We start from the raw sequence: 17,569 nt of genomic DNA on the forward strand, positions 1-17,569 counted from the left end.
AGTGCTACAGGTAAAAGGTGAGAAAAAAACTTGAGAGTACAAAGGCGATCTACAGCACTTGCATTTTTAAAAGTTAAATTCTCCTTGGGATTTCATCCCATGACTTTTTGTTGCAGTTGACTCATCTACAGCCAACTACGATAGTTTTTCGCTTGTTTCAGAGTTAGCCGTTTCTACATCGTCATAGAATTTCTTATTGAATAATTCGCTTTATTGTTGATTTTGAAGCCCGATTTAGTTCGGTGTTTTAAAATATTTTGTAGATTATCTCTTTATATATACTCGGAATTTAATCCGACAATTTAAAAGATGTCGTTATTCGGAAAATCATCGAATTTCGACAAGTATCTAGGTAATTAATTTAACTATATATTTGTCAATGCTAATTGCTAAGGCCTTGTCTTAGCTTAACCCTTGATAAATTTTAGAACAAGCGACGAGTCACTTGCTACTCGATCCTGATTGGGCGTCAATTATGAACATTTGTGATTGCATAAGGCAACAAGATGTACAGTAGGTTTCGCGCTAAAGAATCTATTCGCCATAGATAATATTTAACCCCTTTCTTTAAATAAGGGCTAAATATGCTATTACTGCGATCAAGAAAAAGTTGTATGCCCAAAATCCTCACGTCGCTCTATATGCATTCCAAGTTCTTGAGTCCGTTGTTAAAAATTGCGGTACCCCGGTACACAGTGAAGTTGCGTCTAGGCAATTTATGGAGGAATTAAGAGAGCTGATCAAAGTATTACTATAAAAAAATATCAAAAAATAATTTTTTTTTTTATTAATTAAACTTTTAAATAATAGACCACTCCTCATGAAACTGTAAAAGCCAAAATAATAGAGCTGATTCAAACGTGGGCCCATGCTTTTCGGCAAGAACCAAACTATCGAGCTGTTCAGGACACAGTTACGTTGATGAAAATGGAAGGATTTAAGTTTCCTGTGCTTAAAGAAAGTGATGCAATGTTTGCTGCTGATGTTGCTCCTGATTGGGCAGAAGGAGAATGTTGTCATCGTTGTCGTACCCAATTTTCTGTAGTTGTTAGAAAAGTAGGTTTGCTTAATAATTATAACAATCAATGATTTTGAATAACAAGGAAAGACTTGTATTTTAGCATCACTGCCGTAACTGTGGTCAAATATTTTGCCAAAAATGTTCAGCTCGTGCTATTGCTATTCCAAAATTTGGATTTGAGAAAGAAGTAAGAGTCTGCGACTCATGCTGGGAGAAACTGAGCAAATCAAACACTGCCCAAGCAGCTACCACTCCCGCAAAGACATCATCAGGAGCTAATTCTGAACAGTCTTCGCCTTACGCATCATCACAGACCCAAAATAGTGGTGGTAAAACTGAACAAGATTTGAGGGAAGAGGAAGAATTACAACTTGCCATAGCTCTCTCAAAGAGTGAAGCCGAAACTAAGGAGAAGCAAAAATCCAGTGCGACTCGTGGTTTGATGAAATTAGATTCCAACTCCGATAATGGCAAGAAAGATGAGAAAGCAGCTCCTGTTGATAACGAACTGGCTCGTTATTTGAATCGATCATATTGGGAACAAAAGCAGCAGGAGGAAAGTCATATTAGCTCCCCGATTAACCAAAATCGTAATAGCCCAATTCCTAGTGCTCCAGCTACTAATGTTTCGATGCAAGGAGGATTGAATGGGATCTATTCGCCTTCTAAATTGAATGATGTAATATGTTTTTCAACTGATTGGTCAGATTTGTTATTAATCTGCCCATTTTTTGTTTCAGAAATATCCGCAGGAACATAGTGAGAATGAAATTGGAATTGATGAATTTAAATCTAACCTTGAGTCGACATTGGAAATATTTGTCAATCGGATGAAAAGCAACAGCAGTCGCGGCCGTCCGATTAGCAATGACACTTTTGTGCAATCTCTTTTCTTGAATATTACCAATATGCATTCCCAGTTGATGAAGCATATTCAGAACTCTGAAGATAGAAGAAGTAAGTTTTTTAATATTGTTGTTGAAAGTTTCTGTTTTAAACAAACTGGTTTTTTTTGTAGTTTATTTTGAGGGACTGCAAGATAAAATAGCTCAAATACGAGATGCACGAGCTGCCCTTGATGCTCTGCGGGAAGAACATAGAGAAAGGCTCCGAAGGGAAGCTGAAGAGGCTGAGCGTTTACGACAAATTCAAATGGCCCAGAAACTGGACATAATGCGCAAAAAGAAGCAAGAATATTTGCAATATCAGAGACAGGTTATTATATTTGGCCAAGGCCCTAACTATAGTTTGGTAATGAATGCATTGATGATTGAAATATTTATTTTAGGTGGCAATGCAAAGAATTCAAGAACAAGAACGGGAGATGCAATTGAGGCAAGAGCAGCATAAATACCACATGAGCATGATACAATCTCAAGGAGTTCCACATTATCAACCTCAAATGCCTGGTCAACCTATGCCTTACATGGGCCCTCCACCTGGACAACCTAATCCGTACCAAGTTGGACCTGTACGCGGACCAGCACCTCCTCAGCATCATATGCCTCCTCAGCAATATCCTGGACCACAATTCCAAAATCCTCAAGGACCTACTCCACATCCTCAACAGCATCCCCAGCAAGTTGTGGGACCACCACCTCCTCATTTCCAAGGCTATATGCAAGGTTGGTAACAATTTGATAATTTTAGTTAAGGGATGCACCGATATGGGTATAGCCGATATATCGGCTATTCGTGGCTGATATATTGCTGGTGATATTGGACGATAAAATAATTGTAAAAGACTGTTCAGTACACTGTCATACAATTTTATTCTAATTTTTCATGAAAAAAAAGTTTGCTAGGTCTTAAAAAGGTCCGATCTAGTTTCTGAAGTCTGGTGTACGTGGCACAGCCAGTCAAATGAAATATTATCATTAGTTAGTTGTTTTTCTGAAAATATTTTTGTAATACCGGTATCGGCCAATATTAGAAAAAATAGGCTGATATATCGGTGCATCTCTTTTTTAGTTTCTTAATAACTAATCCTTGTGTGTGTGTTTTAGGTATGGGTGGACCGCAAATGGGTCCTCATCAGCCTCCGCCACAAACTGGAGGCAATATGCCCCAAATGATGGGACCTCAACATCCTGGACCTCATATGGTTGGACCTATGGCCCCTCCTCCAACTCCACCTATGGCTCAAGGAACTGCTGAAAACCAACATAATCATCAAATAGCTGAAGCGGCTCTGATTAGCTTCGATTGAGTGAGGCCCCGCTTTTTTATGATTTGTAAATTTTCTAGTTTAAGTAATATTAAGATTATAAAAGTTTCTAAAAGTATATCAATAGTTTTAAATATTAAAATTACTTTTTTTAAAAAATTCCAATACTTTGCCATTTAAGTTTAGTTTTCTAAATTAATTACTCAGCATGTAATGAAAAAATTTTATTGTGAATATTATTATGTTCAAATTATATATACAGATTAAAATTAAAATGGTATAATTATCTCGTATAAACTTATACACGTCTGATTTTCCAATTTGAAAGAGAGCATGCAGACCCAACTCTATACGAGTTAACACAGTTTTCTTCCAAAAATTAAAATTTTCAATGAAGGACACTTTTTTTTTGTTCGGAGAGACTTACAAGATTAACAATTAGGTTGTGGTCCCATTTGTTTCAACAATTTGAGCAATTTTTATACTTTTTTTTTTAACCAAAAGTTCCCCTGTACATCATCATTTTCCATTTTGAGAAAAAAAAACAATTTGAAGCTGTACGTTGCTGGCAATCTTATTACAGGGTTTCCACACATCAGCGAATTTAAAATGGGCCTAAAAAGGCAGGGGAAGATCTGGGAATTATTAGAATTTGTAAAAATTCAAATTCGTAGAAAGGTCAGGGAATTAAATTTAATCTTGACACTTTTTAAGATAATTTTACTCTAGATCTATGGCAAATTATGTTATTAATATTTAGATCCTTGAAAGGTTTTTTAAAGTTGAAAGTTTATTAACTTCTGATAAATGTTAAAAACTCTAATTCTGCTTTAAAAAGTCAGGGAAAATAACTTAAAATTATCAGGGAATTTGAATCTGAGAATATTGTGGCAACCCTGTAATAAATTAAATCATAGTATTACGGATGCAAAGATTAATTGTGCCATGTAATTATTAGATAGAAACTATTTTTAATTGGACATTCAATCAATTTCTTGGTAGAAAAATAGCCCTGTGTCGCTACAAAAGTATTCTTGTGATAACACTCATATATAACCCTGCTTAGTTTATTTATTGCCACTATGCAAGCTTGCAAAACAGGTTCTTATTGCAGTTTTCTAACTGTGGGTGCTGATATGGCAAGAGTTTTATTGCAAGTAAAAGAAACTGTTAGTGCAAAGCGGGCCCCACTTGCCACTTTTTCAACCATATGTGGGTTTTCGGAACCAGATGTGAATGCTAGAACCCTTCCTAAAAATTGTAATTCAAAAGAGTTTTAATTATTTAATGTGTTGAGGAAAAATACCCCTTTTTTTACCCATTCTTGGTTCAATTGTCATGTTGGTCTTCTCATCAATAAAATGGAATCTTCCTCCTGTAAAATCTTGATCATAGTCCGACAAATACAGTAGGGATGTGTAATGGAATGATTCATAAGTTTCCTGTTAATTTTTAAACACATAACAAGTCTGTTTCCGTGTTTGGAATTTTTCATCCAAAATTTCACCCTCGTTAACACTTACCTTATCAACGTGAATATGCCAATATTCGTCATGTTTAGTTCTAGGTGGTATATTCATTAATCGCGAAAAGAAAGTGGGTTGGGTTAAATATATGTTTTGTACACGTATTCCAAAATGCATGGCAATCATGCGTTGGATTTTGTTTTTAACGGCTCGGTAGATTTCAAATGATTGGTGGCTAAATATTGAAGTAACATCCTTTTCTTTCATTAATCTAAATAGGAAATGTTAGTGTTAAAATCCTATAAAATAACTGGTTTGCTTCCGTATTACTTGTAAATGTTTACAAAATGATTTCCTTGAGATAAGGCTCCCGTATGGATGTCTAGTATTGAAGCACCTAAAAAAAGAAATATTTAAAATCCTGAAAACAATTGGTGAAAGTAAATGTACCTCCTAAACCACCTCCAAATGTTAAACCCTTCTTAGCTAATTGCAAGAGCTCGATACTCTCATGTGGCGTGATAAGCTCATCAGTGACTATTCGTCCACATTTGGTTGGCACGCAGCCAGGGAATTTAGTTAATTCTTTTTGATAATCATCAGAACATTTAACTTCGTAAGATTTAAGTTGTAAAGTTTCACTGTGGGGTGCGAATGGCTTCGGTTTTTTTACTGTTTGGATGTAAATTAAGAGAATTACAACGCAACATAGACCCATTCTGACTAATATTTTCTTTTTAGTAATTTTGTATTTGTTATCATCTACATCTTCACTGCCGTCCCTATGAAAATGATAATAGTTTAGTGAATTACCATATCATAAGCGAAATTGGCAATTTATATACTTATTAGGAGGTTTCTTTTGGGGAGATTTTGGTTTGCTTTTAGTATTAGTTGCAAGAATTTCTTTAGATGTTGAAGGTTGGCTGTCATCGTACTCTGAAGAAGATGATGATTCTTGGGGTTTCTTTGCACCCTCATTATCTGCAGAAGTAACTCTCTTCCGGAATATCGCCATAGTGTTTAAATAGTCATCGGAAACCGTTTAATTAAACTATTTGGGTCATTTTTGAAAGAAAGGGGTATTGATTTGCTTTCCGGTAGTACAACTCAGCATTAGAAAACCAACTACCAGGGGCAAAAATTTGGCTTATAGATGGCGTTAAACAAGTTTTTGACACTATTTATGACTGTTTTGGTGATAATCAAACAGAGCTGCCAGTTGGGCTCTTTTACAGCCCAATTGGGCTTCTTTTTTTCTTTCTTGCGGGAATAAATGAATTGGGCTGTTGGGCTGTTTTTTGGGCTACTTTCAGAGGTTTTCGATAATATACACTAAAATCGGTAGGATACCGATTTCTTTCATATAAATACTTTTAAAAGCACTCCGAAATATATTACTCTCAATATATGTACAGGTTTTCTTAAAAAAATCGATTAATTTGTACTTAAAAAAATATTGGAGTTTCTATAAAATTTCCCAAGATACTTAAAACTATAACATCACGCAAACACCAATATTTTGAAAAGCGCGCCTTTAAAAAAATAAACTCTCGGCAAATTGGGCTAGAATTTGGGCGTGTTTACAAAATATGGCCATGGCCTATTTATAATTGGGCTGGAAATTGGGCTCCTTTGAAGAGCTGTTGGGCGGTAAAGGTAAAATTATATCTGGCAGTTCTGTAATCAAACGTTGGACGATCAAACAAACATGGCGCGAAGTTTATGTCGATATGTACGTCACATTTGAGAATTTACGTTGATTAAAGCTATTTTATAATGTCTAATATAAATTTGGCTAATCCTGAACTGTTCAGGTATTCCCCCTATTGTATTCCAAACAATTGTGATTATACATTTATGAATGGAAAAATGCGTCTTTTCAGGCTTGTACATTTTGATCTGAAAGGTGCAGCACCTAAATCATCCTACTTAAAACAGGTAGTCATAAGCGCATAATGTTCGTAAACTTGTCTTTACGATTAAAAATTCACAAATGAAAAGCCACACAATATTTTTTTTAGTTATTCTCAATCGTAAGCTCTATCGGAGCTAATGGTGTCATATTGGAGTATGAGGATATGTTTCCGTATGACTCTGAAACTCTGGAATTTGTAGCTTTGCCTTATGCTTATGGGTAGGAAAGTTTCTTTGGCCCTATAAGTTAAGGGACAGAATTTAAATTTGTATTTATATTCTGGTACTTTATAGAATCCATGAAATACAAGATCTTTTGCAAGTAGCGAATGATAACAATCTAACTGTTATTCCTTTGGTTCAAACTATTGGCCATATGGAGGTATTAAACGTTTTTGACCAATTTCCTTAAATTCAGTTGCTAAAGGAAATCTCCTTACTTTTAGTTTGTTCTGAAACATAAAAAGTATGCTCATCTCAGAGAAGTTGGTCGTTATCCCAATTCACTCTGCCCAACCTCACCAGGTTTTAACTTTTCTTATTATAGATAGCAGAACTAAGGATTGTATTATAAATATTTTCTTATAGAATCTTTGTCATTGGTACTCGAAATGGTAAAGCAAGTTATGTCTCTTCATTCTAACTCGCCCCTTCTTCATTTAGGAGCTGACGAGGTAAGTTTTCCATTGATAATTAGCAGATGCATTGAATAAGTTGATATATTTTAAGGTTTGGCATCTTGGGGCTTGTGAGAATTGTTCGTTAACTATGAAACACAATAATTGGACCAAATTAGATTTATTTCTAAGCTACATTACGGTTTTGGCCCGCAAAATCAAAAATGAATATCCCAGAATTACTTTAGTGATTTGGGATGATATGCTCAGATCAGTACAACCTCACGACCTGAATAGTATAAAAGATATTCTTAATTTTATGGCGCCCTAGTTTTGCCCATGTATTTCATAGAAAATTTCTTTTTCTGAAGAATTCGAAATTGGCCAACTCATTGAGCCTATGATTTGGCACTATTTAACGATAGATGAATTTAAAATTGGACCGGGTATGAGATATTTTTAAACAATCAAAAACGCAATATTTCCTGACTTTTTTGTTTACATGTAGATGTATGGGAAAGGTATTCAAATGTTTTTAACCAAATTTGGGTTGCAAGTTCCTATAAAGGTATTTATTTAAGATTCAAAGACATACAAGGTTAAGTTTATAAAATACTTCTGTAAAAATTACAGGTGCCAGTGATATTGCGCAAATGGTGACCCCAACTCGATACCATATTGCCAATCAGCAAGCATGGATTCAAACGTTAAATTACGAATCAAATATATTTTTCAAACGTGGAAATAATCTGAGGGGGATTGCCTTAACTGGCTGGCAACGGTATTATTACGCGTCTAAAACACAAATCCAAGAGTGATATTAATACTGTTCTTACATTGCATAGCTACGATCACTTCACAGTACTTTGTGAATTACTTCCCATGGCAATCCCAAGTTTATGCTCTTGTTTGTTCACTTTACTCGAGGGAAACTTCACCTCAGACACGCATATAAAAGTATCGAAATATCTTGGTTTTGTAGAACCAATAATTTTGGATGCCTATCCAAGGTACTAAATTTTAGCATCAATAATTAAGGATGCATATTAAAAGAATTTAAATATAACAGGCCTGTACCATTACCCGCAAAAATTCCGAGCTTTCCCGGAGCTACAGTATTTTTACATATAAATCATTTGGTATGATTCTCTTGCCAGTTAACCTTGAGTATAAATTTACAAGTATCATTTTTTTTAATCAGGCAAATATGCTATCCGAATATCATCAATTATTACAACATCCTAGGTATTCTTAATATTCTTATTTGATCCCTCATGAGGAATATTTTCTCAAAATGTTCTATTTGCTCTTATAGTTTTAAAGGAGCCTTTTCCAAATATCAAATTAAACGAGGGTGGACCAATCCTTTACACATTGACCAATTTCTTCCAAAAGCAAAATGGTTAGAATTTTTTGAGCTTCTGTTGCTTTAAATTGTTTCAAAAATATTTCTTTGGTTTTCAGTCTGCTTTCTAATTTGGAAGGATTAAATATACAGCTACGAAGTGCCATGGATGAAATATACTATCCCGAAACCATCAACGAATGGTTGGAAGTTAATTTAGCCCCTCATTTAAAGCAACTTGCTAAAATAGTTCGTAATGGTGAAGAGCAGTTAGTTATTCACGAGAGCAGAGTTCATATACCCTTCTAGTGGTAATTTTATATCAGTAAAAAAACAGCTGTTGTTGTATAGTGACAAAATTGCAGTTTGATAAGATAAACGTTTACACACCATCGTAATTGGAAATTTTATTATTTCACATAAGATTTTTTTATACAAAGTCCTTAAGTCAAAAATTAATTTTGACTAGTGGTATTTTTAAATAACTCTAAAACTATTTACAACCGTTTTTTTTTAATTGCCTACTGAAAATAAGCTGAGTTTGCTGAGTTTCTTTCTTATAGAAACTTTAAAGAGACTGTTTTAAATTAATTTTAGGGAGAGTAAACATTTTGTTTAGGATAATTTTTTTAATTAAATTGCTCTAATATGCAAATGATGACAACATCTATTTAAATTATTTAAAAGAAATTCATTAGCCCAGTTATTTTCTAACTTCAGCCATTCTATTTAATGCACTGCCTGCACGGAACCATTCAATTTGAGTTTCATTCATTGTATGTGCAAGTTGAAATTTTTCAACTGAGCCATCCTTGTGCTTAATTTCGCACGTTAAAGGCTAAAAATATAAATATTTTATTAGAAATATTAAAATTTTGGCTGTCTTAAATTTTTCGTAGTGGTGTAAAATATGTACCTTTCCAGGTGCCAGGTCCTTAATGCCCTTGAGAGAAACTTTATCCGTTGGTTGGATTTTGTCGTAATCCTGGGGATTAGTGAAAGTTAAAGGCAACATGCCTTGCTTCTTCAAGTTCGTTTCATGAATACGAGCAAAGGATTTGACAATAATAGCACGTCCTCCTAAATGACGAGGCTCCAAAGCAGCATGCTCTCGACTACTGCCCTCACCGTAGTTTTCATCCCCAACAACAACCCATTGAATACCTTTAGACTATGGAAAGAAATTGAGAATTAATTGTGAGTACATATTCTGCATCTAAATAATTTCCGATATGACACCTTGTAATATCTAGCTGTATCAGGTACTCCTCCCCATTCTCCAGTTTCAAGATTATTAATTTTGTTAGCTTCTCCATTTTCAATATTAATAGCTCTTAAGAATAAAAAAAAAAGTTAGTAAGAGTACATTAGCCAAGTTTGGGATTTGAAATAGTTACCCAATAAACATATTGTTGGAAATGTTATCTAAATGACCTCTAAATTTTAACCATGGACCAGCAGCACTGATATGATCAGTCGTGCACTTTCCCTTAATCTAAATGAAGAGTAAATATTAAACAACAAAAACGTTTAAATTGCGTAAAAATGGTCTAAAAGTACCTTCATAAGGACAACCATGTCATCTAAGTCTTTGCCATCCCACTTATTAAAGGGAGCTAAAAGTTGCAACCTTTGGCTTTTAGGGTCAACTACAATTTGCAGGCTAGATCCATCAGCTGGAGGTGGTTGATAAGTATCTTCACCAGGATCAAATCCTTTGCTGGGTAATTCCTCGCCAACTGGACTTTCAAATCTGAATTTTTCACCTGTAAAAATGCACATTTACTACAGAGTTAACACTAGCATACGTAAATTTTCTAAAAATTCATTACTATACCTTTGCTTCCAGTCAATTCATCAGTCAATGGGTTGAAATCCAACCGACCAGCAATGGCAAGAGCTGTGACTAATTCCGGAGAAGTTACAAAAGCATGGGTGGCGGGGTTGGCATCATTTCTTCCAGTGAAGTTACGGTTATAAGACGAAACTATAGTGTTTTTCTCCCCCTTTTTAACGTCTTTACGGTCCCACTGACCAATGCATGGACCGCAAGCATTGGCTAATACTACAGCTCCAAAATCCCGTAGCGTTTGAGCTTGACCGTCTCGCTCAATGGTAGCTCTAATTTGCTCAGAGCCAGGGGTTACTGTGAAAATTGAGCGAGACTTAATTCCATGTTTCAATGCCTGTTTGGCTAAGCTAGCTGCTCTACTCATATCTTCATAACTACTGTTGGTGCAACTTCCAATCAAACCTATTAGAAAAAAAACATTAATTGGTTATTTTTCAGTCTTAGATTTGATATATTCTTGATCACTTGCCAACTTTTATATCAATGGGCCATCCAGCTTCTTTGGCATTTTTGGCCAATTGGGAAATTGGGTGGGCCAAATCGGGAGTGAAAGGTCCATTCACATGAGGTTCTAATTTGTTCAGGTCAAGTTCCACTACTTGATCGTAGTTAGCGCCTTTATCACCCGTTAAAACATCCTTGTATTTATCAGCCTCAGCAGCGACTTCTTTCCTGTTTGTAGCAATCAAATAATCCCTCATTCTACTGTTGTATGGGAAAACAGAGGTGGTGGCACCAATCTCAGCTCCCATGTTACAAATTGTGCCCATTCCTAAATAAAAACCGGAAAAAGAAGTGTTAAACCATATGTGCTAGTTACAATTCCTGTTGGCAAGACTATACGCGGTAAAACCAACTACTAAGGTTAGAACCACACCTGACACTGCCAAATTACTCTAGGTCTGTTTTTATCATTTGATAAAAACATATATCCTTAGGTAGGCCAATGTAAGTAGCTTGCCTTTAAGAATATGACCATTGCAATGAAATACACAAATAAAATGTCAGTTGGCTTAACCTGTGCATGAAATGGAGTCAACTCCAGGCCCGTAATACTCCACAATAGCTCCAGTACCACCCTTAACAGTCAAAATACCAGCTACCTTCAAAATAATGTCTAAAAAGCAAAATGGTTATGTTAATATTATTACGAATGGTTTTTAAATTTGAAAAATTAGCTCTATACCTTTGGGTGATGTCCAACCGGATAACTTTCCATCTAAATGAACACCAATAACTTGGGGACACTTTAACTCCCATGGAATATCTGCCATGACATCTACGGCATCAGCACCTCCTACTCCAATACACAGACCACCCAAACCACCTCCATTCGGTGTGTGGCTGTCGGTACCAATGAGTAATACACCAGGGAAAGCGTAGTTTTCCAAAATAATCTGATGAATAATTCCACTACCAGGCTTCCAAAAGCCAACGCCATATTTAGAGCCAGCGCTGCTCAAGAAGTTGTAAACTTCTTTGTTAATATCCTTAGCTCGTGCTAAATCTTTATCTCCACCAATTTGAGCCTCAATTAAATGATCACAGTGAATAGTTGATGGTACAGCAACCTTTAATATTTAAATTTGGTTAATTTCTTCTTAAAAATTACAGATTTTACTTTCAGATAGAAATAAATATTACTTTCTTCAAACCACTTGAGATAAATTGCAACATGGCCATCTATTTTAAAAATTGAAATTGCATCCTTTTTAATTTTTGGGGTTTAAAGCTATATTTAATGGTCAAAAAAGCTAGCATAATAACCTGGGCTGTTGCATCTTGCATCGCAACTCTGTCAGGTCTGAGTCTCAAGTAACTTTTTCCCCTTTCAACATCTTGAGTTTGAGGTTGGTCCAAATGAGAATATAAAATTTTTTCAGAGAGAGTCAGTGGCCTGTTTAGCCTGGATAAGGTAAAGTAGATTTAGAAGGATTTATATTTTTCTTAGTACAAGCGGTAACCAACCTTTTCTTAATAATCTCTAAATTTGACCTTAATTTTTCGTAGGGAAGGGGGTCTTTGTCGAATCGACTCATTGCCACCTTAAGAAATTTAATATTTTGTAATTTAATTATAAATTAATTCAATTCATTATTACATCTTACTTTGGTTGGGGCTGCACATAGTGGCGATAAGTGTAAAAGTCGTACGTGGGAAGACAATTCAAATGTTTTAAGGCTCTAAAATCATGCAAGAAATAATTATTTATACATATCATTCGGAAGCTATAAATAACACTCATTATGTAAAATAATTCTTCTACATAAGCTTGTTAAACTTTTTGGCGGAGTTTCAAGTAATTTTTAATAGATATAATATTGTACATAGCATTGGTTGAGGTCAAGATAATGTTCAAGGTTAATAATAAAAATATTATGTTATTATAATCTTCTTAATCCTTTGAAGTGGTTAAATTTAACGAAATAACGGGAATACAATGCAGGGGCCACTTCCCTGCACCGCCTCTGAATCTCCTTGCACCGGGACACCCAATTTTAAAGGTCAAACTTCACTAACAAGCGTGTGCAATAAATATTTCGGGTTTTATAAATATTTGCGTTATTTTGCAACAAAACTAAATTCCTAGCAATTAATTTACGATTAAAGTAAATAGTGAATACTTTTTTCATATTTAAATTATGTGTTTAGTTAAATATTCTTACCCGGCAACGAACAACAGCTTGCAGGTTCAACGCCATTTTGGCTTACTCCCGAAAACGTTTTTGCGTCGCTCTTTTTACGGCTAGTACCCTTATTTCTGATTGGTTTTATCTTTACGAAAAACTGGCGCGAAACCTTTTTAAGCCTTTATAGGCATTTTCTTATATTTTAATGGCAATTAAAGTATTTTAATTGCATCGAAAACTATCATATTTATATTTTTTACTACAATATAGCTGAAAAACTTAATTTATTTCATATGAGACCAACGAAAAATAACTTATCGTTACTTGTTTGAAATTTCAGCTCCTTTTTAGGCAATTATTTCAACACAAAGTGGGAAATTCCGTTTAAATTAAAGTAAAATATCATGAAATTTTAAAAACAATTTAATGCGATTTTTAGTTTATGGTATTTTTTTAATATATTATCATACTTTCTCTAACTCCCGCCAGTCTGTGCTGTACACGTGAGTTTTGTTTTTATTTTACCTTAAGCAGCCATTTAAATTCAAAATGGCATCCGAAATTGAAGATCTTCGCCAAAAAATCGAAAGAAATCAAAAGAAAATGTCGAACTCAAATAGGAAGGAGCTGGGAGAAGTCCAACTGAATGATCCCCACAAATACCATTACAATAACAGCGACTCTTCAAGGTTTTATCAGAAAAATAGGTCCTACAATAATACTCGAAATGGAGAAACCAGTGTCCTTCGTAAGTTGCATGAAGGTATTGAACAGCGTAGATTGTTCTCAGACGAGGATTGCCTTATAATTGAGAAGAAAATCGACGAAGTAGTTACTATTGGGGAGAATGGAGCTTATTTACCACGTACTGTGGATAGAGCGCCTTTAAGAACCAAGTACTTTTTTGGTGAGGGGTACACTTACGGCTCACAGATGCAGCGTAAAGGACCTGGGATGGAAAAATTATATCCCAATGGAGAAGTTAATGAAATCCCTGAGTGGGTTAATGAATTGGTAAGAAATTTGAATGCAAATTCTGAAATAGGATGTGATGTTATAATTTTTTGTTACAGGTGGTTAAACCATTAGTCAAAGCAAAAATAGTTCCTGAAGGTTTTATAAATAGTGTTGCCATAAATGATTATCAGCCAGGTACATTAGCTATGTTATGATCCTCAAACAGTTTTTAACACTTGTAAATTTGTATTTCAGGTGGTTGTATTGTTTCTCACATTGATCCACCTCAAATATTTGACCGACCCATTATATCAGTCTCTTTTATGAGTGATAGTGCTCTTAGTTTTGGTTGCAAATTTAGCTTTAAACCAATTAGGTAAACTATCACTTCAATATAAATTATTCAGATGGTGTATGTAAAAATGCTTGTTTTTCAATTAAATTAGGTGCTCAGAACCCATCTTAAGATTACCATTGCGAAGAGGCTGTGTTACAGTACTCAGTGGTTATCCAGCTGATAGTATAACACACTGTGTCCGACCCCAAGACATAAAGAAGAGGCGGGCAGTGATCATATTACGCAGGTCAATATTTTATTGGTTATTAAGAGTTTTGAGAAGTTGTCAGTTGATTCAGCCCTAAAAACATGGACATGGCTTATGTTATTGCAAACATTTATTTTCTCAGTTCTAACATATTATATTTTGAAGCATGGAAGAGAGTGCCATTAATACAAATAAGAAAATGATTTTGCCCTAAAGTTGGTGTCATGTTTTGGAAATTAGTAATTAACCGATTTTGGGTGTCCTGGGCAAAAACCCCTATTTTTATTTACTTGCTTTTTCCCCAAAACATAAGCTATTTTCATATGCAAAATTAATTTTAAAACTCACGAATTTATACGAGTAGTTAAGCCTTTGCCTAAACTGCGTTGTTAAGACTTGTCATGAAGAATTTTCTAGTCAAGCCTTTAACTAATTTTTAGTGCATTCTATTTAGTTTTCAATTTTTTTGCAGGGTCTTTCCTGATGCTCCAAGGCTCACTACTGCAGAATTAGATTCCCTGAACGATGGCAAACATTTAGGACTTCATGAGCGATCTTTTTTTGCATTAGAACGCCTCTCTTCCACATCGCCATCTTCCAGCTTGCCTCCCTCACCTCAATCTCTTACAAAAGAAAATACAAAGAAAGAAGAAGTGAAAAGTTCTCAGGCTGTGAAGCGTAAATTAAAAAGTGTCATTCAGAATGGGACCTTAAATAAAAGCTATCAGAATAGTTCAGAGGATGATGACGACTTTGACAGTGAAGAGCCCCAAGTTAAAAAAAGGGGAGGGAAGTCTGATTTAGATTCATTTTCTGGTGACGAATCTGATGATTCAGATTCCAGTAGGAAAAAACTTAAATCTTAATCTCTTCAAATTATTGTAAATATGTTTAAAGAACGCGTCAAATTTCCTTTTACATTGCCTTTGTATTCGCTGAATTTAGATACTAAAGAAAAAGAAAATGTCGTTCGTGTGTTTATATTGCAACGAGTGATATATATGTTCTATATTTAGGCCTTTCTTAGTTTTTAAAAATAACTTTTGTTCTCCCCCCCCCCTGGAAAAAGTCATATTTTCTAAAACAAAATTTGTATAACTATTTTTCTCACGTTTCAAATATTAGCTATATTGTTTCCATTCCTAGCTCAGTTCTTTACATTATTACTTATTTTACTCTTATTAATGCCAGAAAATCACTTTCATCTGGTAAATATTTTGCTAGTCGATAAAAACTAAAATCAAAAAGGTTTAATATAGTTGAATTTTTTGAAAATGTATAAAAGTTGTAAGATTTAAATATATTACACATATCAGTTTTCAGAGCCCAGGAAATTAGAGGCTAAATTTCATTTAAATTAGTTTAACATCGTAAAAAAGAATGTTGTTCCTTTTTCATTTCCAGTTCATAATGTATTATATGCTCATTTATCCTTGTTAGTTATAAGAAAAAAACAAGAAAATTAGAGATATAAACATCAATAATTTCTTGTTTTAAGATCCTCAAAGGCTAAATAATTTTTTGCCGTTATTGTGAGCTTAAATATCCATGTTATAAAGTTTCACAAAAGTTCACAAAATAATTACTATAAAAAGAATTATAATTATCTGTAAATCATTTTTTTAATTCCAAGTTTTATTGGGGAATTTTTAGCTCTCTGACGTTTTTGTTTATCCCCCAAAAATATACATTAAAAAAGTATTTTTTGGCAAAAAGTAAATGATGTAAATAATTTTATTTAATTAAGCTTATTGTTCTTATAATTTTCATAAATTAAGCTTATTTTTCATATAAATTTCAGCGATAACCCAATCTGAGAGGTTATCCAGTTCAAAACATGTCTCAGATGACATTTCTACGTAACCACATCTAGAAGAAATAAAAATTAATTTTTTGTTTATTTTTTAATTGCAATTGTACTTTTCTCCCTGAAGCAGGCCTGAGTTAACTACTTCTCTGCTACACATGTAAAAATGCCCTGATTCTACTAATTCACCAATCCAATCTTGCCGTCTTGGTCTGTTGGAAGGGTTGAAGTTAATGGGTGATACAAAAGCTGTTCAAGAGTATATTTTAAACCTTTAAATTATATTTTTACTTATTTTTGTGGAAATAAGCTAAAGATATTTAATATACTTTTATTAAAAGCCCATCGTAATTTATATTCCCTAGCTGCTGAGAAGACTGAATCATGTTCTCCATCAAAAAGAATGTCTAAACCCTTTTCAAGGTATTCCACAGGAAGATGGGGAGACGTACATTGCACCAAACACACATGAGTGAATTCTTTTTAGAAAAAGAATTATTCGCTAGGTTATTTCCCATTTTTTTGTTTTTCCTAAAAATAGTAACAACCTGGGTGTTTTTTCATAAATTCATGGACGCAACTCCACGAACTAGTTTCATCTGATGCTAGCTTGATAGATCTCTGATGTATATTAATATCCCCGAACGTCATTGCGATATCCGCAATCTCTCTATCTTCTGTTGAAACCCATATGCTGGAAAACCCTTAATTAATATATCACGAATGAAAGTCGTATCCTGTTAGTTATTATCAGAAAAAAAACCATTTTTGCCGGAATGAAAAATTTCAAATTAACATTTACTTTTGCAAGCCAACATGGGTTTTATTGCCCATCCTATTAATGGGGTTCCTGCTAGTAATCTTATATTTTTCCTCGGAATACTTTTACTTCCTCCTCTAGCCAAAAGCAAACCGGCGACGCTTAAATTCCGGTTTTTGATCATTTACTTCATATTTCAACTTCCCACAATCTGTTCAAATAATATTTTCTGTCATAGGTGCCCTGTAGGGAAGCCACCATTTTTCAGTTATTGATTAAATTTCGGTTAAGTATATCAGCTAAAATCAAATTGATTTATATTTATGAGACTACATTATATTATTGGCGTTTAAATTTACCGAAAAATATCCTTACGATCCCGAAATATTTATTAGTATTTAAAAAGACGTATATCTATACTATATATGACCGAAGGGGCCAGCGTTTTTCCTTCGTATACAAGTCTTTTACAAGTGCAATACTTG

General features: G+C 34.2%; 6 protein-coding genes across 8 annotated transcripts; 3 read left to right on the top strand and 3 right to left on the bottom strand.

Annotated features, from left to right (window-relative positions):
- Positions 1–184: 184 nt before the first annotated feature.
- On the top strand, positions 185–3,485 carry Hrs (Hepatocyte growth factor regulated tyrosine kinase substrate). Its single transcript, XM_090175366.1, has 9 exons — positions 185–352; positions 429–513; positions 577–745; positions 811–1,056; positions 1,122–1,700; positions 1,762–1,978; positions 2,040–2,236; positions 2,310–2,646; positions 3,028–3,485. Exons 1-9 carry the CDS (start codon positions 310–312, stop codon positions 3,228–3,230), a joined length of 2,076 nt encoding a protein of 691 aa, XP_090031492.1. The 5' UTR covers positions 185–309; the 3' UTR covers positions 3,231–3,485.
- On the bottom strand, positions 3,400–5,778 carry LOC149961170 (2-oxoglutarate and iron-dependent oxygenase domain-containing protein 3-like). Its single transcript, XM_090175403.1, has 6 exons — positions 5,500–5,778; positions 5,105–5,436; positions 4,985–5,051; positions 4,712–4,925; positions 4,507–4,630; positions 3,400–4,439 (listed from the first exon to the last, which is right to left on the bottom strand). The coding sequence occupies exons 1-6, from the start codon at positions 5,670–5,672 to the stop codon at positions 4,294–4,296; spliced, it is 1,056 nt and encodes a 351-aa protein (XP_090031529.1). The 5' UTR covers positions 5,673–5,778; the 3' UTR covers positions 3,400–4,293.
- Positions 5,779–6,353: 575 nt separating this feature from the next.
- On the top strand, positions 6,354–8,927 carry LOC149961171 (hexosaminidase D-like). The gene is made up of 15 exons (XM_090175425.1): positions 6,354–6,471; positions 6,541–6,595; positions 6,679–6,791; positions 6,866–6,953; positions 7,018–7,096; positions 7,160–7,245; positions 7,301–7,484; positions 7,560–7,634; positions 7,697–7,756; positions 7,822–7,969; positions 8,034–8,198; positions 8,258–8,327; positions 8,390–8,433; positions 8,504–8,590; positions 8,653–8,927. Exons 1-15 carry the CDS (start codon positions 6,434–6,436, stop codon positions 8,840–8,842), a joined length of 1,482 nt encoding a protein of 493 aa, XP_090031551.1. The 5' UTR covers positions 6,354–6,433; the 3' UTR covers positions 8,843–8,927.
- On the bottom strand, positions 8,926–13,206 carry LOC149961172 (putative aconitate hydratase, mitochondrial). Its single transcript, XM_090175414.1, has 14 exons — positions 13,052–13,206; positions 12,494–12,568; positions 12,354–12,430; positions 12,153–12,291; positions 12,030–12,068; positions 11,572–11,956; positions 11,404–11,502; positions 10,855–11,157; positions 10,371–10,787; positions 10,094–10,299; positions 9,931–10,028; positions 9,773–9,866; positions 9,450–9,704; positions 8,926–9,371 (listed from the first exon to the last, which is right to left on the bottom strand). Exons 1-14 carry the CDS (start codon positions 13,085–13,087, stop codon positions 9,237–9,239), a joined length of 2,358 nt encoding a protein of 785 aa, XP_090031540.1. The 5' UTR covers positions 13,088–13,206; the 3' UTR covers positions 8,926–9,236.
- Positions 13,207–13,431: 225 nt separating this feature from the next.
- LOC149961173 (RNA demethylase ALKBH5-like) lies at positions 13,432–16,157 on the top strand. Of its 2 annotated transcripts, XM_090175489.1 has the most exons (6): positions 13,432–13,518; positions 13,584–14,029; positions 14,089–14,167; positions 14,228–14,348; positions 14,419–14,556; positions 14,990–16,157. In XM_090175489.1, exons 2-6 carry the CDS (start codon positions 13,619–13,621, stop codon positions 15,381–15,383), a joined length of 1,143 nt encoding a protein of 380 aa, XP_090031615.1. In that variant the 5' UTR covers positions 13,432–13,518; positions 13,584–13,618; the 3' UTR covers positions 15,384–16,157. The 2 variants fall into 2 exon arrangements, with proteins under 2 accessions (XP_090031615.1, XP_090031609.1); XM_090175483.1 differs by lacking the exon at positions 13,432–13,518 and having other exon boundaries at positions 13,525–14,029.
- Positions 16,149–17,510, bottom strand: Csas (CMP-sialic acid synthase). 2 transcript variants are annotated; one of them, XM_090175500.1, is made up of 6 exons: positions 17,444–17,510; positions 17,127–17,327; positions 16,873–17,028; positions 16,654–16,803; positions 16,438–16,573; positions 16,149–16,386 (listed from the first exon to the last, which is right to left on the bottom strand). In XM_090175500.1, exons 2-6 carry the CDS (start codon positions 17,266–17,268, stop codon positions 16,284–16,286), a joined length of 687 nt encoding a protein of 228 aa, XP_090031626.1. In that variant the 5' UTR covers positions 17,269–17,327; positions 17,444–17,510; the 3' UTR covers positions 16,149–16,283. The 2 variants fall into 2 exon arrangements, with proteins under 2 accessions (XP_090031626.1, XP_090031630.1); XM_090175504.1 differs by lacking the exon at positions 17,444–17,510 and having other exon boundaries at positions 16,873–17,018; positions 17,127–17,276.
- Positions 17,511–17,569: the final 59 nt, after the last annotated feature.

Source organism: Leiobunum rupestre, chromosome 1 (genome assembly GCF_980474605.1).
Source record: "Leiobunum rupestre chromosome 1, qqLeiRupe1.1.hap1, whole genome shotgun sequence".
In the NCBI taxonomy this organism is placed as follows: domain Eukaryota; kingdom Metazoa; phylum Arthropoda; class Arachnida; order Opiliones; family Sclerosomatidae; genus Leiobunum; species Leiobunum rupestre.

Coding starts and splice junctions, on each gene's coding strand:
- LOC149961172 (XM_090175414.1), bottom strand. CDS start 13,087: ATGGCGTTGAACCTGCAAGCTGTTGTTCGTTGCCGG. Junction 11,957..12,029: donor TCTCAAGTGGTTTGAAGAAA/GTAATATTTATT, acceptor TAAATATTAAAG/GTTGCTGTACCATCAACTAT. Junction 11,158..11,403: donor TGACTCCATTTCATGCACAG/GTTAAGCCAACT, acceptor GTTTTTATTTAG/GAATGGGCACAATTTGTAAC.
- LOC149961173 (XM_090175483.1), top strand. CDS start 13,565: ATGGCATCCGAAATTGAAGATCTTCGCCAAAAAATCGAAAGAAATCAA. Junction 14,030..14,088: donor CTGAGTGGGTTAATGAATTG/GTAAGAAATTTG, acceptor TTTTTGTTACAG/GTGGTTAAACCATTAGTCAA. Junction 14,557..14,989: donor GCAGTGATCATATTACGCAG/GTCAATATTTTA, acceptor ATTTTTTTGCAG/GGTCTTTCCTGATGCTCCAA.
- Hrs (XM_090175366.1), top strand. CDS start 310: ATGTCGTTATTCGGAAAATCATCGAATTTCGACAAGTATCTAG. Junction 514..576: donor ATAAGGCAACAAGATGTACA/GTAGGTTTCGCG, acceptor TCTTTAAATAAG/GGCTAAATATGCTATTACTG. Junction 2,647..3,027: donor TTTCCAAGGCTATATGCAAG/GTTGGTAACAAT, acceptor TGTGTGTTTTAG/GTATGGGTGGACCGCAAATG.
- LOC149961170 (XM_090175403.1), bottom strand. CDS start 5,672: ATGGCGATATTCCGGAAGAGAGTTACTTCTGCAGATAATGAGGGTGCA. Junction 5,437..5,499: donor CAAAAGAAACCTCCTAATAA/GTATATAAATTG, acceptor TCATTTTCATAG/GGACGGCAGTGAAGATGTAG. Junction 4,440..4,506: donor GACAATTGAACCAAGAATGG/GTAAAAAAAGGG, acceptor TACAATTTTTAG/GAAGGGTTCTAGCATTCACA.
- Csas (XM_090175500.1), bottom strand. CDS start 17,268: ATGATCAAAAACCGGAATTTAAGCGTCGCCGGTTTGCTTTTGGCTAGA. Junction 17,029..17,126: donor ACCCATGTTGGCTTGCAAAA/GTAAATGTTAAT, acceptor ATATTAATTAAG/GGTTTTCCAGCATATGGGTT. Junction 16,804..16,872: donor ATTTATGAAAAAACACCCAG/GTTGTTACTATT, acceptor TTTTCTAAAAAG/AATTCACTCATGTGTGTTTG.
- LOC149961171 (XM_090175425.1), top strand. CDS start 6,434: ATGTCTAATATAAATTTGGCTAATCCTGAACTGTTCAG. Junction 7,635..7,696: donor TGAATTTAAAATTGGACCGG/GTATGAGATATT, acceptor GTTTACATGTAG/ATGTATGGGAAAGGTATTCA. Junction 7,757..7,821: donor GGTTGCAAGTTCCTATAAAG/GTATTTATTTAA, acceptor TAAAAATTACAG/GTGCCAGTGATATTGCGCAA.